General features: G+C 37.0%; 2 protein-coding genes across 4 annotated transcripts; one reads left to right on the top strand and one right to left on the bottom strand.

The window, feature by feature from the left end:
- Nucleotides 1-347: 347 nt before the first annotated feature.
- Nucleotides 348-10,826, top strand: LOC123503584 (maternal embryonic leucine zipper kinase-like). Of its 2 annotated transcripts, XM_045253482.1 has the most exons (15): nt 348-484; nt 1,156-1,349; nt 1,812-1,962; nt 2,432-2,541; nt 2,852-3,005; nt 3,232-3,338; nt 3,695-3,865; nt 4,785-4,793; nt 6,190-6,384; nt 6,573-6,777; nt 7,236-7,409; nt 7,625-7,697; nt 7,947-8,112; nt 8,546-8,649; nt 8,955-10,826. In XM_045253482.1, exons 2-15 carry the CDS (start codon nt 1,194-1,196, stop codon nt 9,199-9,201), a joined length of 2,022 nt encoding a protein of 673 aa, XP_045109417.1. In that variant the 5' UTR covers nt 348-484; nt 1,156-1,193; the 3' UTR covers nt 9,202-10,826. The 2 variants fall into 2 exon arrangements, with proteins under 2 accessions (XP_045109417.1, XP_045109418.1); XM_045253483.1 differs by lacking the exon at nt 4,785-4,793.
- Nucleotides 10,827-12,349: 1,523 nt separating this feature from the next.
- LOC123503654 (methylenetetrahydrofolate reductase-like) lies at nt 12,350-20,925 on the bottom strand. Of its 2 annotated transcripts, none has more exons than XM_045253599.1 (14): nt 20,775-20,925; nt 19,284-19,437; nt 18,759-18,930; nt 18,335-18,438; nt 17,867-18,001; nt 17,525-17,706; nt 16,793-17,115; nt 16,199-16,354; nt 15,540-15,636; nt 14,991-15,122; nt 14,660-14,758; nt 13,916-14,089; nt 13,634-13,756; nt 12,350-13,475 (listed from the first exon to the last, which is right to left on the bottom strand). In XM_045253599.1, the coding sequence occupies exons 2-14, from the start codon at nt 19,411-19,413 to the stop codon at nt 13,245-13,247; spliced, it is 2,058 nt and encodes a 685-aa protein (XP_045109534.1). In that variant the 5' UTR covers nt 19,414-19,437; nt 20,775-20,925; the 3' UTR covers nt 12,350-13,244. The 2 variants fall into 2 exon arrangements, with proteins under 2 accessions (XP_045109534.1, XP_045109535.1); XM_045253600.1 differs by having other exon boundaries at nt 19,284-19,459; nt 20,775-20,891.
- Nucleotides 20,926-26,428: the final 5,503 nt, after the last annotated feature.

Genomic DNA, 26,428 nt, shown 5'->3' on the forward strand with positions numbered 1-26,428 from the left:
ATCCAGCCCAGGTGTCAATAGTCCAGGTCCAGTCCAGTCCAGCAGCTGTGGTGGGCGTGGGCTCGCCTCTGTAACGGCTCACACTGGCGACTGTATATGTATGGATGGGCTTGCTGTAGCTTCTACTGCCAGTGTATCTTTCCCTTTCTTCTGCAACAAGATAGGTTATTAAATGCTTTTATCTTTCCAATATCTTCAGATGATGATAAGATGTTGTTGCTTCCAGCTCTTGGAATGAACGCGCCGACTTGTGCGGAGCTCTACTTAAACTTAATGAGCTCCAAGACACGATATATGTCTCCTCACAACGCCCAAGCTGGAATTATGTGGTTCCCTGGGCAAGAGTGGTTGCATGCATGTCGCGGGGAGATGCTATCGTCTGCTGGGGGAACAGTGCGCTACCCGCTCCTCTCTTGGCTGGCGTGACCGCGGTGATTGGCTGGCGCGGAAGAACTGTGTTTTCAAGGTGGTGGGGTAACGTCGGGTAAGGCTTTCATGTCTCTCTGAATATTTGGACTATATAATGTACTTAAATGGATTATTCAACATCCTCAAGACTGATTGTACATACAGTTGGCGTATATTTGTAGTGGACACGAGCTAGGAGCTCCAGCAGGAAGGTTAGGAGTCAAGATTGGCTCAGCAGGAAGAATGTAATTTTAAGGCTTATGGAAACGGAAGAAACTGCTGTTTTTTTGTTCATCGTTGAGGTATTTTGATCACTACGGTTGACCTACTAGTTCACCATCTCAGCTTTTCTGTTCTGTTCTGTTCTGGAGGATGAGTTGAGTAACTTGACTCCCCGTGGACTCCTCATGTGTAAGATCCACGGGAGCTCAGCGGGAATCCCTTTAGTGGCTAACAGAAATAAGTTGTTTCCACTTGAAAGTTTCAGTGGTGTATTTGAAAGCAAGAATGTTACGTATTATTCATACAATTTTATTATATTTTATATTCTGAGGAAACTTCTATAATACAGTTTTTCCCTTCATAATTTTGTAACCTTCATACCCATATTGTCATTAAGCATAGTATTCTTTTGATCTTTTAATTTATATGAATTAAGTGGGCATTTTTGTCCACTTTGTTGCTCTTGGCTGGCTTTTCTCCATATGTAAAGAAAAATATTGATTTATTTATTGTATTCTTTTACAGCGGTGAAGCATTGTGACAAAGAGAGCAGTGCCTGTAGGATGCCACAACAGGTGTCCCCATATTCTGTGCTGGATGGCCAGTATGACCTCCACGAGACCATCGGTTCAGGGGGTTTTGCCAAAGTTAAATTGGCAACACACCTCTTGACGGGAGATAAAGTTGCAATCAAAATAATGGACAAGAGGCAGTTAGGGGTAAGGTGTCATTAATATTGTATTTTATCATTAATTTACCTGTTTATGTTTCTCTCTCTCTCTCTCTCTCTCTCTCTCTCTCTCTCTCTCTCTCTCTCTCTCTCTCTCTCTCTCTCTCTCTCTCTCTCTCTCTCTCTCTCTCTCTCTCTCTCTCTCTCTCTCTCTCTCTCTCTCTCTCTCTCTCTCTCTCTCTCTCTCTCTCTCTCTCTCTCTCTCTCTCTCTCTCTCTCTCTCTCTCTCTCTCTCTCTCTCTCTCTCTCTCTCTCTCTCTCTCTCTCTCTCTCTCTCTCTCTCTCTCTCTCTCTCTCTCTCAGAATACATTTCTGAATGTATTCTGTCTGAATTAACAGGTTTTAATCTTGAGTGCTGAATATATATATTTTTTTCTTTTTTCTTTTTTCCCCCATGATCAGAGAAAACTTTTCAACACAAAACAGGCAGTAAATTTAATTGCTATTCCAGGAGGATTTGCCACGCATCTATCTGGAAATTGAAGCAATGAAGCAACTATCTCACCAACATATATGCAAACTGTACCAAGTGGTGGAAACAGACACTAAGATCTTCATGGTGCTTGAATATTGTCCTGGTGGAGAGCTCTTTGACTACATAGGTAAGAATAAGGTTCACTGGCACCTCTAGATTACTTTTCTGCATTACTGATCACTATGATAACTGTCATTATTAATATTTTCATTGTATCTATTTGGAAGGTAGATCCATCAATCTCACTCTCTTCTAATATCCTTTCAAATTAACTCTTATCTCATTTGTTGCTTTTCTTTTTGTATGATTACATCAGTTTCAAAGTGTTTTCCTCATTAAGCTGTTATCACATTTTGTTTATTTATCTTTAATTCCTATGGAAAATTCTCATACACCTTTATTTTCATCCTCCTGTTCTTTTTTTGTTGAAGCTCTCAAAGCAATGCACTCCATAGATATTTTATCATTTGAGTTCAAGACAAATACAAGGACTTAGATTTTAGCATTTTTTATGAAGACAATATCTCAGTTAAATGATACAGAGGTGCACAGGTTTAGTTACTTAACTGCATTGCTAAATAACCTATTTCCTTCAGTTGAGAGAGATCGATTAGAGGAAGAAGAGGCTCGGGTGTTCTTCCGGCAGATTGCATCAGCTGTAGCATATGTTCATAACATGGGATATGCCCACAGGGATCTGAAGCCAGTGAGTGTGTTCATGTATTCATATTTCATTGCTATTAATGTCCATTATATCATATAGAGATTGGTTTTTATTTAACAATTTGTAAATGATAACCTAAAGGCATCTTTATTTGTGTATATTATTTGCTTCAAAGAATTTTTCACTGTGGATTTATTCATTTATTTTATTTATTCATTCATTCATTCATTCATTTTTATTTATTTTTTTTTTTCCATGATTTTCTCATGTACGGACATTTCTATGTATTCTATCACACAATTGGTCATGTTTTTTGGTCTAAGGAAGTTCTTTATTCACATCTTTGTTCCAGGAAAACCTTTTGCTTGATGATGAGCAGCACCTAAAGTTGATAGACTTTGGATTGTGTGCTAACCCAATGGGTGGTTTGGATCAACGTCTTGCCACCTGCTGTGGCTCACCAGCCTATGCAGCACCAGAGCTGGTATCTGGCAAGCAGTACTTAGGTAAGTCAGTGGGAATGTATTAATCATATTCCCTTTATTTCTTACAACAAAATTTGTTTAATAGGAGTCCAAGGATCTGGAATGGATTAAAGATGTAACCGAGGTATCACTTTGTATTATAGAGTATTGTATATCATTGCTTGAATGATGCAGCTCATTTTGTTGAACTGTCCTCATTATTTGGCCATTTTTGTACTTTAATAGCATTTTCTTTTTAATCTTCCAGGCTCTGAGGCAGATATCTGGAGCATGGGAGTGCTACTGTATGCACTGTTGTGTGGATTTCTTCCATTTGATGATGAAAACTTGGGAGCCCTTTACAGAAAGATTCAGGTTAGTACATAGTACAGGAAAACAAAAATCACTACCGTTCAGTGTATGTGACAAGTTTGTGTACAATCTACAGCTTAGAATAGAACATTGTGTATAATATGGACACAAAACCAAAGATGGGGTTCCCTTCTATTCCATACACCATGCTGATATTCTTCCCCCACCCCTCCCCTGAGGAATACCAGAGACAAATTACTATAGTATCTAAAAACCCAGCATTTCTAGTTCTTTCTTTCTACAGTATGGTCTGCTTTCTGCTCATGGTTTTCTAGTGGCAAGAACTAGATGACTTTAGGCATATCACTTAGTTCTAACGCGTACCAAAAATATAATGCCATCTTTCTCTTCAATTACAGGCTGGTGTCTATGAAAATCCTGAGTGGCTGACTGCAGGAAGCAAGGACCTGCTTGCTGCCATGCTTCAAGTGGATCCCAAGAGGAGGATTACAATTTCTCAGCTCCTGATGCATCCCTGGTTGACGGGTGGACCTTCCTTTGCGAGTATTGATCCCTCCTCCAAATACAAGGTTAGCAAACATGTATATATTTAGTCAGCAATATATATATACATGCATGCATGCAGGCAAACAAACTTGGTATTGTTCAATGCATCAAAAATATACTTTCTCCATCTATTAACTCAACTTTTTAGGTAACTGCCCCCTCTTTTTCAATGATACTTAACTGTACTCTTCTACATTGAAGATCTTCAGTCTGTTCTTTACTGATAATCTAACCTGGAAATCACATTTCATCTCTACCTGAAACAACAGCTATAAAGTTAGACATGTTGAGTCTTCCCCACCAGTTTTTCACAGCATGCCAAGCTGTTAACTCGATACAAGGATTTTATCCATCCATGTATGGGGAAGTTCCACTTATACTATTATTTTGGACAGGATGGAATCAAAAGCATTAAACTATTAAATTCAAACTGAGATTTAGAGATTGTTTTATCTGAAAATCATCTAATTTGCTGAAATTTCTGGATGGTACTTTTTTCCAGTTTTGAGTAAAATTTACTATGTAAGTATATTGAGCAGTAGAATGTGACATCGTATTCTTAATAATAATGTCATTTGATAATTTGCTACTTTGCAAAACTTTTATTACAGGTATGCATGCTTGCCACATTTTTCTATCCATAAATAACTGAAGCTGAGTATGCATTATGTGCATGTATATACAGTACATAGTGAAACAATACACAAATTATGAGAACAAACATAAACATTTGGTGTTGTGTCATTTATTTTCATTGAATTTATTTATGGTATGAAGCACCTCATGAAGTATTCATTTGTGCAATGCTTTGTATGATACAAGTGCATTCTTTTAAGCTTGGCAGCAACTAATATAAATTATGGAGATGATGAAGTGAAATTTATGAAAACTAATGATGGTTTTTCCAATTTACACCCCAACCCCATCCACCACTACCACTAGGACCCAGAGGTGAGCCCAGTGCCATGTTGTAATTCAGTGGATCTCTTGTAGTTAGTTATTCCCTTTGAGCTTTGTATAGATGCTTTCACTGTCAGTTGACTTCATTTAGTATATTATCTTTGATTCTCTGATAGATGCTCTCATATTGGATTTCATCTTGTAGATGCTCTCAGCCAATTTAGTTACTGACTGATCTTTGTATGAATGCATTCAGTCTTAATAGATTCAGATAGTTGTGTTTGTTCCTCTTATATATGGATTTATTTGCTTATTCATTTAATCATGGAGATGCATCTAGACTTAATTGCTTTGAGCAGTTATGATTATTTTCACCAACACTATTAATATATGTCAATGAATAAAATATTATTTTGGTGAACTAACTGCATTGTGTTGTGATAAAAAATCTAACCAGAAGCTTACTGTCAGTGCTAGTGAGCGGCAAGTGCTGTAAGGGAGAGTTGTAAAGGTTTATCTGATGAATGAAAGTTTGACTTTCAGTCTTGCTTGTTGCTTCACTGCATTTTGTTAACTGCATTGTCTTCTTTATTCTGTGTTTATACGTAGCTGATGACTGTCTTAAAGGTGAGATCAGTAAGAAATGGTATCTGCATGCATACATTCATATTTGCTTTTTGCTTTTTTTTTTTTTTTTTTTTTTTTTTCCATTGTAGCCTTCAAGGTTCTAGAAGAGAGGATCAGATCTTACCGTCTACACTTACTATAAATACTTGACCAGCTTAAACAGCAATTTCCTAACTAGGATTGTTATTTCCCTTATACCTGAATTTATTAGAATATATTTGAGGTTAAAAGTATAAATGAAATAATGAGAATATACAGTTTACATTGGATTCTTTATCTAGGGAGAGAATTTAAAATTGCTTAATGAAAGTGCAGTAAAAAGTTTGAAATGAAAGGACTGCTGGTAGCAATTAAGGAAGATATATATATATATATATATATATATATATATATATATATATATATATATATATATATATATATATATATATATATATATAATTTTATTTCATTTATTTTTTATTTTTTTATTTCTTTTCCTGTGGAGAGACTAGAAATTCATAGTATTGACAAATGAAACTTAGCTCTTGTGAAAAGTAATATAAGAACATTTATTTGTTTAATCTTTTTTTTTTTATTTATGTATTTTACTTTATTTATTTATTTATATTTATTTACTTTTTTTATATTTAATTTTTATTTTTTTATTAATTGATTAATTAATTTATTTATTTACTTATTTTGTTTTATTAATATTTATTTATTTTATCTTTATTTATTTATTTTATTTATTTATTTATTTATTTTTTTTTATCATAATGCAGAGGTGCACCAGTCACATTATCTCAACCTGCATACTAACTCACTATCAACAACTTAGACTCATGGTGTGGACGAGGACGTCATAACTGAAGTGGCAGTGCATCAGGGCAAGTCCCGTGTAGCTGTACGGCAAGCAGTCTTACGCTGGTCCTATGACTACCTTACTGCCACTTATTTCCTGCTGCTTGCTCAGAAAATGAAGGGAAATCCTCTACGACTTCTACCCAAAGTAACTCCAACTGATGAGAAATCTGTAAGAATTGTTTTCTCTTACCATTTTTCTGTGCTTGACACTTTCATTGAAGTCTTACTTCTAGTGACTTAATGTCATAAGATAAAGATTAGATTGGGATAACCCTGAGTTAATGGAGTTTCTTTTTTACTTTACATTCATAAACTTTCCAAAACCCATGAGCAGCATATATGGGGTCAATGTTTCAGGTGCACCGAGTTCCAGCCCGGTGTCTCATAGATCAGCTGAACCAAGAAAAACATGATACTTCTATCAATGCAAGAACAGGATCTGATAATCTCAGAAATTCTCCTCGGGGTTTGCACACATCCCTTGAGGGGGGACTGAATGATGTCGATCTACTATCCATTTGCAAAGTTACTCCAGTTGATCAAATAGTGGAGAAAGTTGTAGGTAAGAAAGCAGCACAAGGAATGGTATTCTGTGCCTGATATATTTGGAAGTTGATATGATTTTACTCAGTTCTTATCATCTTAGTCATTATGTAGAGACAAAATTCTTGTTATTGGTTTTCTCTCTCATTTGCTCACCAACCACATACTTATAAACAAGTAACTTGTCTGCTAGTTTCCATGATATAGGTTCTAGCTTGGTGGCAAGAGTAATTGTGAGGCCACAGAAAAACATGCCCAAAACCCATTTTAAAGTGCATACATTTTATTTACATGACATTTTTAATGGTGAGCTGGAAACTGCTTTAAAGATCCAATTTCACTGTGTATTTACCATTACTTTTGGTAAACATTATCTGTATGAAATATGGAACATTACTTTTACAGATTTCAATGGTAATGATTATTGAAGTACATGTTTAATGTTTAGTTTAATAAATTGTCTTTCCTTTGTCACAGGGAAGCGGTCACCATATCAGGGAACAGATGATGACATAGGCCTTACGCCCCTTAAGTCTCCCAGAAAACGCAGACCTCCCTCCACCAGTGATGAGGAGAAGGAAAACTTTATCCAGCCACGTGTTCCATCCTCGGCAAATAAGTCTCGTGTCAAGATGACTCCAACTACCCCCTGTAAGGATTTCTTTTATTATGTGTGGTTGTAGGTGTTTTCTGTCCTAATTTTCATAGATTTACAATTGTTTGTATCTCTCTCTCTCTCTCTCTCACATGTTTTATAGCATTTCTTGTGTGTGTGTGTGTGTTTTTAGGTATTTTTATCAATTTATTTTATCTTGCAAAAAAATATCTAAATTTATATCCCTTCCTCCCTCCCTCCTTCCCTTCAGTCCCTGACAAACTCTCACCGTCCAGGTCAATGGATAGTGGCCTCAATGAATATGCTACTCCCTCTAAATCAAGGTAAGGATTGATCCCATTATCATTTTTATTTTATTTGTTTATCCTACATCTTCAAAAATTATGAGATTTGGCTCAAATGTCTCTATATTATATACACTCTCCAATGTTATGTTTTTTTTTTTCTTTTTTTCAGTATATGCATCTGTAGCAACACTTATTATTTATTTATTTGTATCTAATTTACATCAGTGGTTGCATAATACACTGAAGGATTGCTATCATTCATAATTCATGTTTATTATTTTGCAGATATTTAGCACCACCCGAAGACTGGGGCTGGTCTGCTAATCGTACCCCTCTGTCATCAAGAAAGGTCTTTGGCAGCATTGAGAAGCACCTAGATAAGATGAAAAACATGCTTACCCCACGGAAAAAGTTGCATTCTGACAGTGGACCTTCAATTGTGGAGAGCAAGGTAAGAGTTAAATAAATGGCTGGTACTGCTACTTTCTTTCCTAAAGAAGTTTATTATTTCACCTCATAGTACAGCATAGTACAAAAATAATTTATTTGTAAAATTATTTAAGAAATTGTAGAAGTCACTTAGTAAAGGTTGTATTAGTGAGTTATAGTATCATATGTAACTAACATACATTGTAATCTATGGAAAATCAGGAATGTGTAAAATTTGTGTTGTGAAAATGGCATCACTAGACAAAAATATGATATGAGCTTGAAGGATGAGTCAAGTGGCTTGAAATAAGTAGTGGATGAATATGGACAAAATGCTATCATGAGTTGATAATGGTAATGATAGAGGTAGCTATGACAGATGACTAAAGTACATCATGCATCTGTAACAATGATTGACATTTTTGTTTCCTCAATTGATTCTTGTTTCCCTGCAGAATCTCTACAATGTCAGCACCACAGGGAGCAGGAACCCAGACCAAGTTCTTCACGACTTGAGGCGAGCATTGCTTAACAAGGGCATCCTCTGCAATCAGAAAGGGTAACCACACAATTGTTCAAAATATGGTTATGATGGATAATTTGCATTTACTCATCCCAAAGATGTTTTTCCTTGTTTACTTGCTGTTTTATATATATATATATATATATATATATATATATATATATATATATATATATATATATATACATTTTTTGCTTTAGCCTCACCAAAGGTAAATAGTTTTTATTTCTATTCAACGGCAAATTACTTTATAACTACATTTATATTTAATATTTCAACAGTTTTTACAGTTATTCTTTAGTTTAATTATAGACACCAGTTTGAGATCTCTTCTGTTTCAGGTACGCATTGCGAGGAAAAGTGCGTGATGATGTGGGTGGAGCAAAATTGAACTTTGAGTTGGAGGTCTGTCGAGTGCCACACCTTGATGTAGTGGGTATACGTCGCAAGCGTCTCAAGGGTGATGCTTGGATCTATAAGCGTGTGTGTGAGGAAGTATTGCGTCTAGCCCAGAATTCCTCAGCAGCTACCCCTAATACTTCTCATGGAATCCCAAAGAGCACCACAGGAACACCAGTAGTTACTTAATACTCATCATAATCATAAGGATATTATAAATGTGTCCTGGTGAGTAAAATGCTTCTTAGTACTTTAGATCATTATGTAAAAGTGCAGTACTAACTTTTATCAGAATCTTAAGTAGAATGTAATAAAATTAAATGATGTGCCTCTTTTGTCACCATTTTTCATGTACATTAGATAAGGTATATTTGTATGAAAGATGATTAATGGAATATCTATAAAAATGATGTCATGAAATTTCAAATTCTGAGTAGGATATGTTTGTTTTATATGTTGTTAGCTGATATATCTAGCCAGTATTCTTATTGACTCACTGATGTATATAGGGTATGTACATGGTATTACCTAGGTTGTAGTGGTTACATATTTTGAGTTATTTGTGGATAACTCCTAAGTATTGTATATATATTCTAAGTTTAGGGTCTAGCTTATGTTGTTGATTTTCTCTGCTCATACTTGCCATTACTTTAGTCATCCATATCATATGTAAATAAATCTTTTTAAATGCTGTTTATGGTTGAGCTTAGATCTTAACCAACTTTAGAACAGATTGGTACGACACTAGACCTCTACAAATGGTGAGGGAAATGTACTGACACTCATGAAGAAGGCATAGAAATTAAAAATAATAATAATTGAAAGAAACATCTGTATTTCTAGAAATATGCATAGTGTAAAGGAAAGTAACGTTGAGGCCACGTGCACCCCTTACTCTTTCTCATCATGTAGTGTAGTGGCTAGCACACTTGGCTTGCAACCATGATGTAGGTTTGAGTCCAGGGCATGGCAAGGCAAATGGGTGAGCCTCAATGTGTAGCCCCTGTTCACCCAGCAACAAGTAGGTACAGGATGTAACCCGAGGGATTATGGCCTCGCTGTCCCGGTGTGAGGTGTGTAAGTGGTCTTGGTCCCACTCAATAATGAGAAAGTCTGACCTCTGGGTTCTTACCATAGGGGAACAATTGGCTGGGTGACCAGCAGCTAACCACAGGTGAATGACGCACATGCAGCATCTATGTCTTCCAATTCCACTGACCACTTATTTCAAAAGGTCAGTAGAGCAGCATACCTGAGTTTCTTAATATGGCTAATAGCAGAATTAGTGTATTTCTGCTATGTATTAGAAGATTGATCCCTTTCCTATATCTGATCTGATAATTTGATTTGGCCAAATTCATTAACATGTAAATTGCAATATAGTACTTAGATTTTAGTAACAAAGACACTGAAGTCCCATTTGCCATTGACATTGTATTTAATATTGCTGCACTTCCCTTTTAATGCTTATCATGCTATTGGACAACTCCAATTTCATAATAAATCCAAAAATAGATCATTATAGCTATTATTAATTTTTACTTTCATCTCTTCTCTCCTAGTGTTATGGATGTTTTATTTCTTGATGGTTGGCTCTCATACAAGAATATTTTTCATTCCAAATCTCGTGTTCCTGCATGATCCTTACTTTTTCTTGTATCTATTTTACATACTTATGTCACTTTTGCATGCTTATTTATTGTACTTGTCAATATAGTCACTAATGATGATGGAATTATATATGTGTAATTTAAACAGTAAGGTGCAGTAAATATTGTGATACTGACCTTTAAACATGTTAATTATTTTTTGAAGATTCACTCTTATTTTCCACCTTATTTCTTAATTGTTATGTGTGATTGACTTTGATCATATACCTAAAAGTATCAAGATGATAGGTTAAAAACTAACAGCAGAAAAGCAAAGCAATAGGGTAGTAGTTTGAAGGATTAGAGTGGTTATCCTTTTTAGGAAATGGCTGAATATAAGCAAAATGGAAAGGCAGATGATGTCAGGCATAGATGGAAGAGTGACTAGGCAAAGTGCATGGAGGCACTTTGTGGAATGGAGTAAAGAGTGGCAGATGGAATTTAATATAGACAAGACCCATGTTATGAAAATGGGAAGAAGCAGATACAGACCAAACTGGGATTACAGACTGGGTGATGAGAAAATTAAAGAGACCAATGAGGAGAAAGACTTAGGAGTAACCTTGCAAAACACTTTGTCACCAGGGAAATACATTAACAAGATTTTTGGGAAAACATACAACATGCTTAAAAATATTGGCCTTGCATTCCACTACCTAGATGAAGGAATGATGAAGAAGATATTATGTACCTTAATAAGACCCCAGCTAGAATATGCAGCATGTGTCTGGTCACTGCATATGAAGAAAAATGTGAAGAAGGTAGAAAGGGTACAAAGGCTGGCAACAAGGATGGTACCAGGACTCAGGGAGTTAGACTATGAGGAAAGACTGAGGAAGCTGGGGCTGACCACATTAGAAGAGAGAAGAACAAGAGGAGACATGATAACTATGTATAAATTGGTGAACAAGATTGACATACTGGATAGAGAGTTGATAAAGGTGACCACAAGTAATTATCTCCGAGGACATGGAAAAAAGCTAATAAAGGACATCTGTCTAAATGACGTGAGAAAATACAGTTTCCCGCATCATAGCATTGATAAGTGGAATAAACTGAGCAGTCATGTCGTTGACGCGGTGTGTGTCAATCAGATGAAAGAGAGATAGGACAGGAATGGACAAGGAGACAGGACACAGAGAGCTTAGCTCAGGCCCTGTAATACACAAATAGGTAAATACATTCAAAGAACAATTCATTGTACCTAATCTAGTCCTTCAGACTTCTGAGGCCCAGCTAGGGGATGGAAAATATAATTTCAATGAATTTAAACAAGGTATGAAAATTTTGGTGGAGAAATGGGAGGGACAAAAGTCTGAATCAATCAAGATAGAGTTTTTAGGAAAAGTTTAAGGGAGATTTCCAGCTTTAAGAACAAGAAAAAAGGCAAGCTTGGACAAAAGATGTTCTCTGCATCACTATATTCACTCTTCCACTAAGTTTGTGTATCAGGTCAACATTTCCCTTCATGAAAGATGGTATCCAAGTACATACATACATAAATAAATATATTAATAATGTATTTTACCCTTATTTAATAATGTCTACGGTAGATATTTGTGAACCATTAACCAAGAAACTATGCAATAAAGGAATAAATTAATTAAATGAATACATAAATACTCAAGAAAAGGAGGGACGAGATCCCTGAATGGAATAAGCATGTCTTTAGGATAAAAAAAAATTAGTGGCAACAATACAGAACAGTTGTTTTAATGAGAACTGAAGTTTTCTACTAATATCTTAAGAAAAGAACAGTTCATGCATATATAATGTCAGGATAACTTAGTGTCACTGGGGGAAAAGGGATAGTTGTTTGGAAGAATGCATTGAGTAAGTGGTGGAAAATTTTGAAATTAAGGACATGGACACAAGCATGTTAAATCATTATGTACATTAAAGCAATAAACAACATTGCTTAAAAATAACTTTGAGGAACAGCATGAGAGAACAGAAAAGGGACTGCTCTCACATTACCTGGATTCAATAAAGAACAGGTGAGGCTTGGAGAAAGTGAGGTAATGTTCAAGACTGAAATTTAAATCTAAGACTGCAAATATTGCAGAATTAATGTATAAAACAAATGTCTGTACTTCATATTAAAATATACTGTACAAGTTAAGTTAATGTTAAGGAATAAAATGAGCCAGACTACAAATATCATGCAGCACTACAGAAGTGTGAGGGCTGGTTGTGAAAGAGGGGGAGGATTAGATTAGATGGACAACATTAGTGAGACGCAGAAACGACACAAGGGTAGTAATGAAAAAGGCAGGTGGCCAGGGAGTTCAGGATGAGGATGAAAAGTGAGGGAAGAAAATAATGTGAGGATGGGTAGAGGCTGCACTGTCAATACAATATAAAAACACTTAATTCAAAATGACTGCCTTTAAGAAAATGCAGTCAGTCATGTAAAAAAATATGAGTATATGAACTATATGTAAATGACACTTGCTCAGTTCTTACTATCTAAAACTTATGAGATCTTTAGTTTCATCCTTCATAAAACAAGACAATGATACAAATTCACCTTGTGCTCCACTGTACAGTCTACAAGGAAACAGACCTGCTATCATTCTGAGATCAACACTGAGGCAATGATTCTGATACCCCCAATACACTTTCTTGTCGCAATGTCCTCCAAGCAAACATGGACTCTAGCACATCCCATAGGCAGGACTCCTTTGGGTAGTCATTGTCCACTAAGTTCACTAAGTAGTAGTTAGTGGTGATGTGCTGGATAATCTCCCTTGATTTAGTGTTCTCTGCATACAACTTGCCCCACTGCTCCTCCCAAAGACCAAATGCTTCATCCTGGACAAATAAAAATGAACATTACAAACTTTTCTCAAATTCAATTCTCTATGATGACTGGCTTACTGTGAATAGTAGAGATCTTTATGTAGCCAAGAAGTTGTTACTATGTTCTATATACACAGCTAAAGTGCATCTTCTCACAATCATAACCGTACCTTCCATGCTCTGAAGCTAACAGGATCCACAACTGTGGGTTGAATTATCTCTGTCCCAGGAAATGCACCCCATGTGACAGCAGTTGACCGGTGCTTGTGACAGTTGCTGAAATCTTCTGTGCCCTGCAGATACAATTCACAAATGCAGTGCAAATAACAATGAATAAGTAGTGTAACAAGTCATAAATTTACTTGTATAATGATACTGGCCTGAGATGTATTTTTATCTATGAGGATAATATGATTTCCTCACTTAATGATGCTTTAGTGAAGAACACTCACAGCACGATTGATGATATGGTAGTTGATGCGAGGGAAGAGAGGCATAACATTGAGAAGAGCATCAACATTATCCTTGCTGGTGAAGAACTCAAGGTAGGCTTTCTGGTACACATAACCCCCTGGCATACCCCAACCCACCACTGGGTCCTCACTGCTGGCTCCATTAACATTAGGCTGTTGGAAAAATTCAAGGTAAAATGCTTCAGATTGAAAATATTTGTATACATTAGTCACACACATGCAGCTAATTCTACGTTCAGCAAGTTCACAATTGGTGTATGCTTGCACCACTCAATCACCATGTGTACATTCCTACTGTATATACACAAATATCACAGTACACTTAACCCTCAGCTATCGTGCCCAATTGGGGCCGAAATAGCCGCACCATAGCCAAAGACGTGATAGCCGAATTGATCTTGGCGGGAAGGTGGTTTTGGCCAATGAGTGCTCAGATATCCCATGACGTCATGGCTGGGCGCGCGATAGCAGGCATCTCAGATCGTGATAATGAAATTTTAGCAGCTTTTCATAGGTGCGTGATAGCAATAAAACGCGATAGCTGAAGTCTGAAGCCGCGATAGCCAAGGGTTGACTGTACATTCATTCTTCATGTGACCCCATCAAAATGTTTTCCATCATGGTAACTATTCCATTAGGCATATACTGGATGGAACAATTGCAGAATATAGATAATGTTCCTGCAAAACATAATCCTCATGTTTTTGAAGTTCCATGGCTCACCTGGGAGTTAATTGTGAGAACTCCTCGTTTGTTGAAATTTGCCAGTTTTTCTGTCAGTAATGCTGTTTCTGCACTAAGTTCATCATCATTCCATGGAACCTGAAACCAAGGCAATCACAGGCTCATTCTTAAAAGGACTTAGGATGGAAAGAACAATAATAAGCCTTAAAAATATTACACAAGTATAATGCATCCTACAGGGGAGTTTTTCAAAATCCCTGAAAGATTCCCTATGAAATGAGAAGATACATCTGCTTCTCTTATTTTCCTACATACTACAAAGGATATAAAGATGGGGTGAGTCTTATCACTCCTTTAAATGATAACTTACCTTTGTGACTTTCTTGCCAGTCTTGGGGTTGCATGAGCCTGTGAGATATGCATGAAATACATCCCACACATCTTGTTCACTCTCCAGTGTTTCACCCCACATATTCAACAGCTCTTCTTTGGTGCTTTTGCTCTGTAAGAGGAACAATATGAACATATAAAATATCTGAATATGCAATAATTAAGGAAGACTATCAGCAAAAGTCATCCAATCAAGAAAATATAATTCTATGATATAACAGCAAAATTTCTGGTCTTGAGGTTTTGAAAACTAATTTAAAAACTAAAGTCAACACTACTATATTGCTAGCTGACAGAGGGCAACCAAGGCAAGTTGTCTACACTAGACTATGCCTTCTTAAAATAAGAGCAAATTTTCAAAGAATGTGGTAATCTGTCTCATTGCTACATCTCTTAAATTGGCTTTTATATAAAAATGCTGTATAACCCAATCAACTAAATTTTTACTATGAACATTAAAAACAAGTAAACTGATATTTTATAACATATCAAGCAGCATTAGTATTTCATAACAAAAATATTTTCTTACTTTTAGATAAAACAGGTAGTAATCCTTAAGTTCACCAAAAGCAGGAGATTCAGAGCTGCCCCATCTTCCATTAGGAAATTCATCCCAGTGCTGTGTTCTATTAATGAATAAGGGACCCATATGTAAGCAGCATGAAATTAACATACAATCTTTCATCACAGAAAGAATGTGAAATGCATCTTCACATAAAGAACAAACATAGTATAATTCTTGAAAGAATTACTATAATTTTTACACTGTTGACCATTCCCTATCAAGCACTTAGTCCAAACCTTAGACCACAGCAGATGCAGAATTCTTCCTATATAAAGCTCTGCATCCTTACTTGATTCAAATGCCAATGGTCCCCACCACATTTGCCCACAACACATCCCAGAGATTAATAAGATGGCATCATTTTCAAGCACAGCACCACTGCTACTCTACATTAGTCTTTATCATGCATAATCATTCCTGCTTACTCCACAGACATTTATTTCTCATTTAGCACTCTCTTCATACAGTCGTGGTCTGCACTTCCTCCTAACCTTTGGCTACACATACTTAAGCTCATTATACTCTTTGGTAATTTCCTATCCTCCATTCTCTTGACATACTCAAACCATTTTAAATACACACATATATGAAAATCAAATAAATAAAATATAATAAAAACTCACCTAAATACATAAGCCTTAGGTCGAGAGGCCCAGAATATTGGCCGAACATCCTCTCCACTACGCTTGTGATTTGCAGCCATCTTCCAGGGCAGAGGTCGGCGGGGTGCCGCAGCCCAAAGACCAAGCTGCTTGAGAATGGCTGTTGTGGCCACTTCTCTATAAGTAGGACATTACTATCAATAACTATCAGTTGTTCAGTTTAATACTGCTATCAACTTCTCTATAAGTTGTATACAGTATTACTATTAACAAAGAATACATAAATTTGTATTAAAAATGAATGGATTAAAAAATTAATAACTTGAAATAAAGAAAAAGTAAACTACAATATCTGTCCAAGTTTTGCAGACTACTATCATCACATTTAAAAAATATATACAATGCAATCATAATATAGAATTTACTATGTAAATTAAACTCAAATATTATAAGAAACTAAGTTCCATACATCTCAATTCATTTTGCAGGTCTCTCAGCACTTATATCCTTTGAGAAGGTAGAGAAAAAATATTATACATACAATTCTACAAGTTCCTTTTGCTACTTAAAAAAATATATATATATGTGATAAAGACAAATATTTTCACAGCTCACCTATTGAGAGTATAAAAATGAACTCCAGGTGCCATGTCTGCCCTAAAAAGCTCTTTGATGAGGGTAGTGGTCTGATGGATGCCATAGTTTCTGATAGCTTCATCATTACCCTTCAGAGGGGTCACAACATCAATGATATCTTGAGGGACATCCAGCTTAGAAAGGTTTACAATGTGTCGTAAGGAATCATAACTCTGAATGGGCATGATGCCAGGTATGATGGGACATTCTATGCCAATGGCTCGACAGTCAGTCACAAATTTTATGAAAGCCTGAGCTTTAAAGAAAAGCTGAGTGATGATGAAATTAGCACCAGCATCCACCTGAAAGAGTTATATTTTCTGTAAACATAAAATCAAAATACAATTAAAGACTAGTAGGTTGCTAATAATATTATATTTACCAGAATAAAAAGAATAATAGCAAATATGTTTTCATTTATCTCAATAAGATTAGTTGTGGAACCCTGTCAGTTTCACAGAGGTGCAAATTAAGTGTGGTATTATGAATGACCCAAAATCTACCAATTATTTATGCATTGTTTTCCTAAATACAAATTTTCTTGTGTCACAAGATATGATCTAACTGCTATATCAAAATCAATTTACATTAGTGCTAACTTTGGAATATAAAGTTGAGAGTATCATCTCCATCTTTTATCTTGTCTCATCATCACCCATCTCACAACAGCTCATCTTTTTAGAAAACACATAATTAAATATAATCAATTACCTTTTCTTTGAGGTGGTGGAGATCATCCTCATAAGATGCTGCTTCTGGGTGTCCACTGGGATAGCCAGCAACACACAGTACAAAATATTGACCAAACTCTTTCCTTATGTGCCTGATCAAGTCTGCAGCATAACTGAACCCATCTTCTGGAGCAACCCAGTCATCATGACCCATTGGTGGATCTGAGAAGAAAAATTTCACTTACTGCATTATACACACATTTTCCTTTACACAATCTTTATTCCACCTATTTTTCACATGTTAAGCTTTAAAGATTAACCAATAACCAGACACAGTACTTGTAAAATATCTAAATTTCAACAAAAAAAAAAAAATTCTCACCCCCTCTTAATGCCAAAATATTGCGAATACCAACTTCTTTTGCTCGCTGTAGATGATGGGAGATCTCACTTTTGGTCATGCTGCAGCATGTCATATGTAACATTGTTTCCAGACCACAGTAGTTGAGAGCAGCACCTGAGGATTAAGTAAGAGAGCATAATTAACATTTTCTGCTACAATGACAGTCAGCAGATCCTTAAAAGCACCAGATTGTGATGCAGTGGATCTGCTTTTACAGTCAAACCTTTCCAAGGATCATGTTCATTCTCATCAATGCTACATACATATCTGAGATTATTGCATTATTGATATATAGAAGTAACAACAAACAAAAAAGAAAAAAAAAGGTCACTTATTAAACACAATATGAAGGATAGTTGAATTTTTTTACATTATTTTTTCCCTTTTTTGTATATCTCCTACTATAGGCTAAAGAAGATTGATATTAAACAAAAGACCAGTCCACACCTGCTATAGTTAAGGAGGAGGTCTCTGTATCTCCACCAGGGTTGCCTGCTGGATGCCAAGTGACATCACAGAACAGTGGATCACCCTCACGCAAGCGATCAAACCTTTAAAGGAACATGGCAGATTATGTTCACTACAAATAAAAAAATGACCACCACAATCACCATCAACTTAAGGTGTTTGTCACAACTATCATTAAGGAACCAATTCAATGAGATGGCAAAATGTGCATCAATAATGCAGGAACTCGAGAAAAGGCAGCTGGTGAATTATCTTTCTTGTTTCATGCAACAATTTCCCAGTCTGCATATTAACAACTAAGAAAAATAAAATTCACAAAGATTTTTGCCAATCTACAGTTAGAGGCACAAACAAATCATTTGCTTTTAAAAGGTTACGGATTACACTCTTATAACTTCCTTACCTGGCCAAAAGGTTGACTGCACCTCCCTTTGTCCTAGGTGGGAAGAATTCCAAAGAAAAGAACTTGTCCTTGGATTCAATTCTACTCTGAATCTTTTCCTTAAGACTGTGGTAGCCAGAAAGGTACTCTGGCTCATGCATGAAATGGTTTTCATCTTCTGGACTTATATGTTCTGTAATGTAGAAAAGCAAACTGTGTATTCATATGTATCATGTGACAAATATAATAAAATAGAGCAAACAATTTAAAACTAGTTTTCACCTCACTTAAATGGCTAAGCTAAAACAATATATTTGAAATACTAAGGAAAACATTGGCAAAACTAAGACTTTGACAAACTACACTCTTTAGTGTCACCATAAAACTTTGTCATAGTGGATGTGAAAATTATTTATTCATGACTAGTAAGTTTGGAATTATTGGCATGTCTGATTGCAATAACACCACTCTTTAAAACCATGCCACTAGGATTTACACCTAACACTTTGAAGAAATAGGAAAATCATTTAGTTTTCCTGACCATACCTGATGGCTTGGCATTCTCCCTCTGTATTAGGAACTCCTTAAGGAGAGGCAAGGCTATGGAAGAGCCTGTAGGTGAGAGATGTGATGATGCCAGAGCCAGCATCTGGTCTGTTATCTCTTCTTTCACCATGATTTTAATCCTCTTCTTTCACACCTGCGTATATCAATATAAATTTCTATTACCATTACAAATATGTACCTTCAAACAAAAAGTAATATCTCCTCTGCATATGCAGAGGCATAGTCTATGTTTTAGCTGCCCAGGACAGCCCACAGCCCTCAAGTTCGCTGCCCTTCCAAGAAGTAATATGTACAATATTATAATGTATATTAACCCCTAAATTATACATACTATATATATATATATATATATATATATATATATATATATATATATATATATATATATATATATATATATATATATATATATATATATATATATATATATATATATATATATATATATATATATATATATATATATATATATATATATATATATATATATATATATATATATATATATATATATATATATATATATATATATATATATATATATATATATATATATCATCATTCAGTAGCACGCACAGGCTTAATAATGTAAAACTGACAACTGTAAGGGCCAAAAGTGATGCCCCCCCAAAAAAAGGAGCCCAGAATGGACCATCCCCTCTGCCCTCCTTAGCTATGCCACTGCCTATATGATTTCTAAGCTCTTTTATCATCTATTTGATTTTTCTCACTTGTCATGCTTTCCCTATGGAACATCAAAGAAATGACAAAAAATTATCAGAAGCAGAGTAAACCTATGAAAGGCACCCTCATTATGAGGAGATACAAGGTACAGCACCTTGAACATTTGTGGGACTAGAACCATATCAGATGTCAAGTCCCAAGATAAAATCTAATAGTCCTTGAAGCTCCAGCCACAATGTTTTCAATTTCTTAGGCTATGACATACACATCACTTACCTACTAATTGTAACCATTATGTGACTGAATGAATGGAAATTTCTTGCTAACATAATCTTAATGACAAGTAGAGACAGTTAAATACTTGAAGCAGCACTATCTCCAGACTTTTCGTGGAAGATATTGTAGTAGAGATGGTCATGTTTATTTTAAGCTGTGTTGATGCAGCTACACCGGATCCATCATCTTTCAAACATCCTGTATCTCTATGTATATTTCAGAACGTTTGAAAGGTCAAAATGCAACCAACAAAGGCAAAACATCTCGCATATTATTCTCAAAGAATGAAAGATGAGTGAAATGTACATGAAGAAAGCAATAAGAACACAATCCCCAAACCTCTTACCTACCGCTAACATCAAGCTAAGGAACACCTGCAGGCATTAAAGTTACGACCACGTATCCTCTGACAGCCGCAGCTTGATTCACATTCTATACCTCTATGACATATATAACTACTATTAAATTTTATACTTCCTCGGTAAGTGCGAGTGCTCGGTGGTAACTCACTCTTAACATGGAGGTAAACCAGAAGTGGGATGCGATGGGATCACAGAGTCACTTCACTGTTCAGTCACAGAGTTGCTTGGGAGTGTCGTCGCTCTCTATGCCTTTACCGATGGTAGGAAAGTGAGGCTGAGCGACACTCTCCCCGGCTATTTACATCCTACCTCTCTCTCACTCGTTGCCATACACCACATGCTGCGATTTGTTATTATAGTTGTTTATGGGAGTTACTAAACTGCCTTTATGTACGTATTTACTGTATTATTAATAAGATTCCTTCGACATCCAGCAATATATTAAAAAAAAATGTCATTGGAGGACAGGCTTTAGAAGCAAATGACACGAAGATAAATTAAATGGATTGACACCTCTTGATAGGTAAGCATATGCATGCATATGCCATGCATAAAGAAACTACAACCAAGGGAACCCTGCTCCATGCCACAAAATATATGGTTTGAAGAAGATACATTGGCACAGGATGCAAGTATTAAGAGGCAGTGGGATTGAGATCAATAGATCTAGATGCGAAAAAAAGACAATGAAAATATGGTAATATCACTTATTTGGAACAGTAATTTTCCACTCACGCGTGTAGTGCTGATATCATCCATCGGCACTACTTATGCCGAATTTTCTACGAGTAAAATTGTTTTTCAACAGTGTTACAGAAGAAAAATCACCTTTATAGTAGATAAAATATTATTAACGTGTGTGTGTCTGTGTGTGTGTGTTTCACTGTTTGATCTGCTGCAGTCTCTGACGAGACAGCCAGACGTTACCCTACGGAACGAGCTCAAAGCTCATTATTTCCGATCTTCGGATAGGCCTGAGACCAGGCACACACCACACACCGGGACAACAAGGTCACAACTCCTTGATTTACATCCCGTACCTACTCACTGCTAGGTGAACAGGGGCTACACGTGAAAGGAGACACACCCAAATATCTCCACCCGGCCGGGGAATCGAACCCCGGTCCTCTGGCTTGTGAAGCCAGCACTCTAATCACTGAGCTACCGGGTGTGTGTGTTTGTGTGTGTGTGTGTGTGTGTGACCTGTTGGTGACCCACGATCATTCAGTCGATTACGGATGGACCTCGTACTGGCCGATCTTTGCATAGGATGAGAACACACACACACACACATACACAAATACTACCGCGTAGTGTAGTGGTTAGAGCGCTCGGCCCATAATCGAGAGGGCCCTGGTTCGAGTCCCTGGAAGCGGCGAGGCACATGAGCAAGCCTCTTACATGTTACACCCCGCACTTGCTGCGCGCGCCAGGTAGTGAACACGGGTTACACAAAACACATTAATTATATATACTTAAAGCAGGTGTGGGCAAACTGCGGTCCTCGGGCCACCCAAAAGAAATAATGCGACCCGATAAATGTTAGTAAAATTGAAAGAGAACATTAATAAACAGAGCCATATAATATTGTGAGCAATCCTTTTTCTTCCCGCAGGTGTGCATATGCATGGGTGAGTGGCTTTTTCCTTAAAACACATTTTATTTCGTATTTTGAATATCAATAATTTAGGGTTCTTATATTAGCATGTGACCATGTAAGATTGTGATTTTTTTTTTTTTTTTTTTTTTTCTTCTTGCACGGGAAAGTTTGTCCACCCCTGACTTTAAACTAAGGTTCCCCGGTTCCCCCATATGCCGTTAGGGAGTTGATCTCATGCCTTCTCGCTTGTGACTTGTGAGGCGAGCCCATCACTACGGTACGCGGCGTGTGTGTATGTGATAGTAATATGATGATAATATTTCGGTTTATGTATATTCAATATTGCAGCCTAACAGCTGAAAGTCGTGCGCGTGACTGATTACTCTTAGGACTTAGGTCATAGCTAAACATCACGTCACGAAAGGTTACAGTAAGTGCGGATCACGTCCTATATATAGTCTATGTATTACCATGATGAGTGACGATATGCACACCTCACTACCAGTGTCTGTAAATATTTGTTTTTTAACCTAAATTTACTATTACAGTTGTGATTGTTATCTACATTTGATATCAAAACAATTTTGTTCAGTGTCTTAAATATATTACCTTGTCAAATTGCATTTTTGTCCGAACCTTTGTTAAAATTTTAACGACAGGGATATACGGTTCCTGAAGTTTTTGGTAGGGTTGAGCGGTATATACAGTATAGTACGGTACATACCTATATGAGTAAATGTATACATATGTATATATAAGCCATGGAGTACGTACTAGCTTACATACATAAAGACGGGTTCACACGTATCCATTTACGACTGAAATTGTAAGTCGGTATATCAGTGCCAAGCGACTGGAAAACTAGTTGGAAAACGAGACCAACATGTTGGTCTTGTTCAGTCGATTTTCGATTTTGTTTACATTGTGACGTCACGGAGAAAGGTTTGAAAATGTGGTGTCGATGTAGAGAAGATTTTGGAGTTGGCGAGGGAAAAAGAGCACATCTGGGATTCTAAAAGTGAATTCTACAGCAAAAAAAGCTTACGCTAATAGGTGTTCGATGAGATGGCTGCCACTCTCAGATGACTGCTTCTCTGGATCTATGCAGGATGTTGGAGGTGAGGATTGGATACATGTGATGATTTGATGATTCGTCATCGTCACCAGAGGAAGACATCTTGTTGGGTAGCTCATTCACTTCCCGCCAACCAGCCGATACTTCCCAGTCGCTATGTGTGAACGTGTTCCGACAAGAAGGCCTCAGTCGATACTTCTAGCGACTTGCAATTGTAGTCGCATATTGACACTTGTGAACCCGTCTTAACGCTCGTTTTCTTAAAACAACTATACATGAAGGTCTTAAAGATGATCACTCAAGTTCTTATGGGTGTTTTTCATTATTTATTATGTGAATTGTTGTGTAGAGGTAGTATAAATGAGTGTAGGTGGTAAGAAAAACTAGGAACACAGTGTTCCCGCATATGATCCAGCCTGGCTTTCCTTAACGCCTTTACACTCATTGTCCGAAATCTTTGTTAAACTATGATAAGACCCATAAACTTGAAAATTCTTAATATAACTTTCACTAGAGCGTATTGAAGGTATCCTCAACTTAAGTCGCGAGTTGTTCGGCAGCCGCAATATTAGGACGACAAGCTGCTGACAATGGGCATAATTGTAAACCACAAGCTCGTTTGTTAGCTGATCTATTCTATAAATATATTGAGACGTTAACTTGATTCAAACCGCGGAAGATGTCTACTAAACTAGCTATTGAAATACGCAGGTGGATCACGTGAGCACCACGCTGATAGCTGAAGTGACCCCTATCTTGTCGCTGCCACGTTCATCATTTCAGGCTGCGCCGGGAGGAAAGAGGTGATAATAGAGTTTGTGTCAGACGGGGAGACAGCTCGGTCACAACTTAACAAGTCCCTCTCCTTCATATCAACCCCCCCAATCTCTCTCTCTCTCTCTCTCTCTCTCTCTCTCTGGGGAGTCACACCACCATGTCGGGATAGTGGGGCTTGAAGTGGGCTTGGCGGTGACACTGTTACTTGGTTCGGTTCCTATTCCGTTCCAGTCGGCGTCAAATGACCACGAGGTTGCGGTGCATTTTTTATTTTTTTTTTTTATTTATCTATACCATGCGGGCTTTTCACGGGAATTTCTGGGCTAAAGGGGATACTTTTTGGGATACCTCCTATCTCAAAGCCCACCCTCTAAGAAACCGTTGCCCCGAGTGAGGAAGCCCAACCTAAACTCGGACCGTGGACAGGAATCGAACCCGTGCGCTTGGAGACCCCTCGGACCCCCAAATCACGCATGGTTTCACTGTACCACTGTACTCTCTCTCTCTCTCTCTCTCTCTCTCTCTCTCTCTCTCTCTCTCATTATTATTATTATTACGTGTTTGTTATTATCAACCCCATCTCAAACTCCTACGGTGTGAGTTGCGTCTGATGCAATACATCATGAATTGTAATAGTCCAATTTCTCAAATGAGACACAATTGTCTTCGTAAAACTTTTTTTCCTATTGTTCACACACACAAATCACACATACACACACAGGAATGTCATGAACTGAATTCACAGCTCAACACGGGACATGGCAAGTTTATTTAGGATCTATAGCCGTTAATCGTACTTTCGCTTTCACGTCTTGTCTTGATAAGAGCGGAGCGAAAGAATCTCAGAATTATTGTATGTACTTCTTATAATGATGCAGAAAATAACAGAAATTGACACACACACACACACGTAGTGTAGTGGTTAGCACGCTCGGCTCACAACCGAAAAGGCCTTGGTTCGAATCCCGGGTGCGGCGAGGCAAATGGGCAAGCCTCTTTATGTGTAGCCCCTGTTCACATAACAGCAAGTAGGTACGGATGTAGCTCGAGGGGTTGTAGCCTCGCTTTCCCGGTGTGTGGAATGTGTTGTGGTCTCAGTCGTACCCGAAGATCGGTCTATGAGCTCTGAGCTCGCTCCGTAATGGGAAAGGCTGCCTGGGTGACCAGCAGACGACCGTAGTGAATTACACACACTGCAGGAAGATAGAATTTAAAATACACTAAATGGTATTGACGTTGAGATTTCCTCGTTAGATTTAGTCTGCCGAAAAGTGCACACGTGTTGAAATGTTTCATATTATTCGCTATAATGCCCTAGCTTTGACTACACGGGGCTCTCAGTCAAGGAGAAACCCCCATAAGTAGCACCGCTCTTGGGTGCTGCTAGAAATATGCGTCTTTGTAGCTCGCTGCTCATTTGTAAATGATTTGCATCGGTCATTGCCTGTAAAGGTATATAACTAGCCTTCTTCCTATCCTTGATTCACACTAGTGACGCGAACATCTTATGAAAGAACTGTAGATCCTTCCCTATTCCGTCGTCCTCCTCCTCAGAGAGAGAGAGACGTTTGTTCCAGTAACAAGCAATAATGATATAAATAAATAAATGAACGTCTGTTATCAGTGCGCGGCAGTAGTGATGGTGGAGGTATATGTCATTTGTGATTATTAAGTACGACTGTGAGTGGGAGTAAGATGCATATCTTAGCCAGATAACAATGAGCAGTGAGGAAGGTTCCACTGAGACGTTGTACTTTGCCACAAACTACTACGGATTATTTCTGAGAGTACAATTGTTCTTGGTTATAAATCTCTCTACTTCGTCTAAGGAGCGTCAGTTTGCATGTGGACGTATCGCAAACCTGTTCGATTTTTCTCCTAATGTTGATACCTTTTACTATAACTGTATATCAGTGGTATTTACCAATTAGTAACTCGTTACTTTTTTTGTAAGTGAAACTCACGATGGCATTTTCTATTATTCAAGGAAAGCGTCACAGTTGACATACATTTCATCTCGCCAAAGTATTCTACCACAAATTTATTGCTTTTGATCTTGGTGCTGTAACACTCTGAAGGGTGTGTCAGCATCGATATCCTAATGGTAGGCAGTCATGAAGCACACATTTATATAGGTTATTAGCAAAGTTTTTTTATATTAATAGATATCTCACTATGAATTCCTTGTATATTAATTTTTTTTTTCTATCTAGCAACTGCTGATCTACATCAAAGGATCAAGCAGAATAGAGTAAAAACCAGTTCAGTTTCATATTTGATTAATTTTGTTATTGGCTAATAAACATTTAAAAAAAAAAATAAATGGAAAAAAGTTGAATAAAAAATGAAA

This window comes from Portunus trituberculatus, chromosome 14 (assembly GCF_017591435.1).
Source record: "Portunus trituberculatus isolate SZX2019 chromosome 14, ASM1759143v1, whole genome shotgun sequence".
Taxonomy (NCBI): domain Eukaryota; kingdom Metazoa; phylum Arthropoda; class Malacostraca; order Decapoda; family Portunidae; genus Portunus; species Portunus trituberculatus.

Coding starts and splice junctions, on each gene's coding strand:
- LOC123503584 (XM_045253482.1), top strand. CDS start 1,194: ATGCCACAACAGGTGTCCCCATATTCTGTGCTGGATGGCCAGTATGAC. Junction 1,963..2,431: donor AGAGCTCTTTGACTACATAG/GTAAGAATAAGG, acceptor TATTTCCTTCAG/TTGAGAGAGATCGATTAGAG. Junction 6,778..7,235: donor AATAGTGGAGAAAGTTGTAG/GTAAGAAAGCAG, acceptor CCTTTGTCACAG/GGAAGCGGTCACCATATCAG.
- LOC123503654 (XM_045253599.1), bottom strand. CDS start 19,413: ATGGTGAAAGAAGAGATAACAGACCAGATGCTGGCTCTGGCATCATCA. Junction 18,002..18,334: donor CTCCTCCTTAACTATAGCAG/GTGTGGACTGGT, acceptor CTTAATCCTCAG/GTGCTGCTCTCAACTACTGT. Junction 14,759..14,990: donor CTGGCAAGAAAGTCACAAAG/GTAAGTTATCAT, acceptor CCTTGGTTTCAG/GTTCCATGGAATGATGATGA.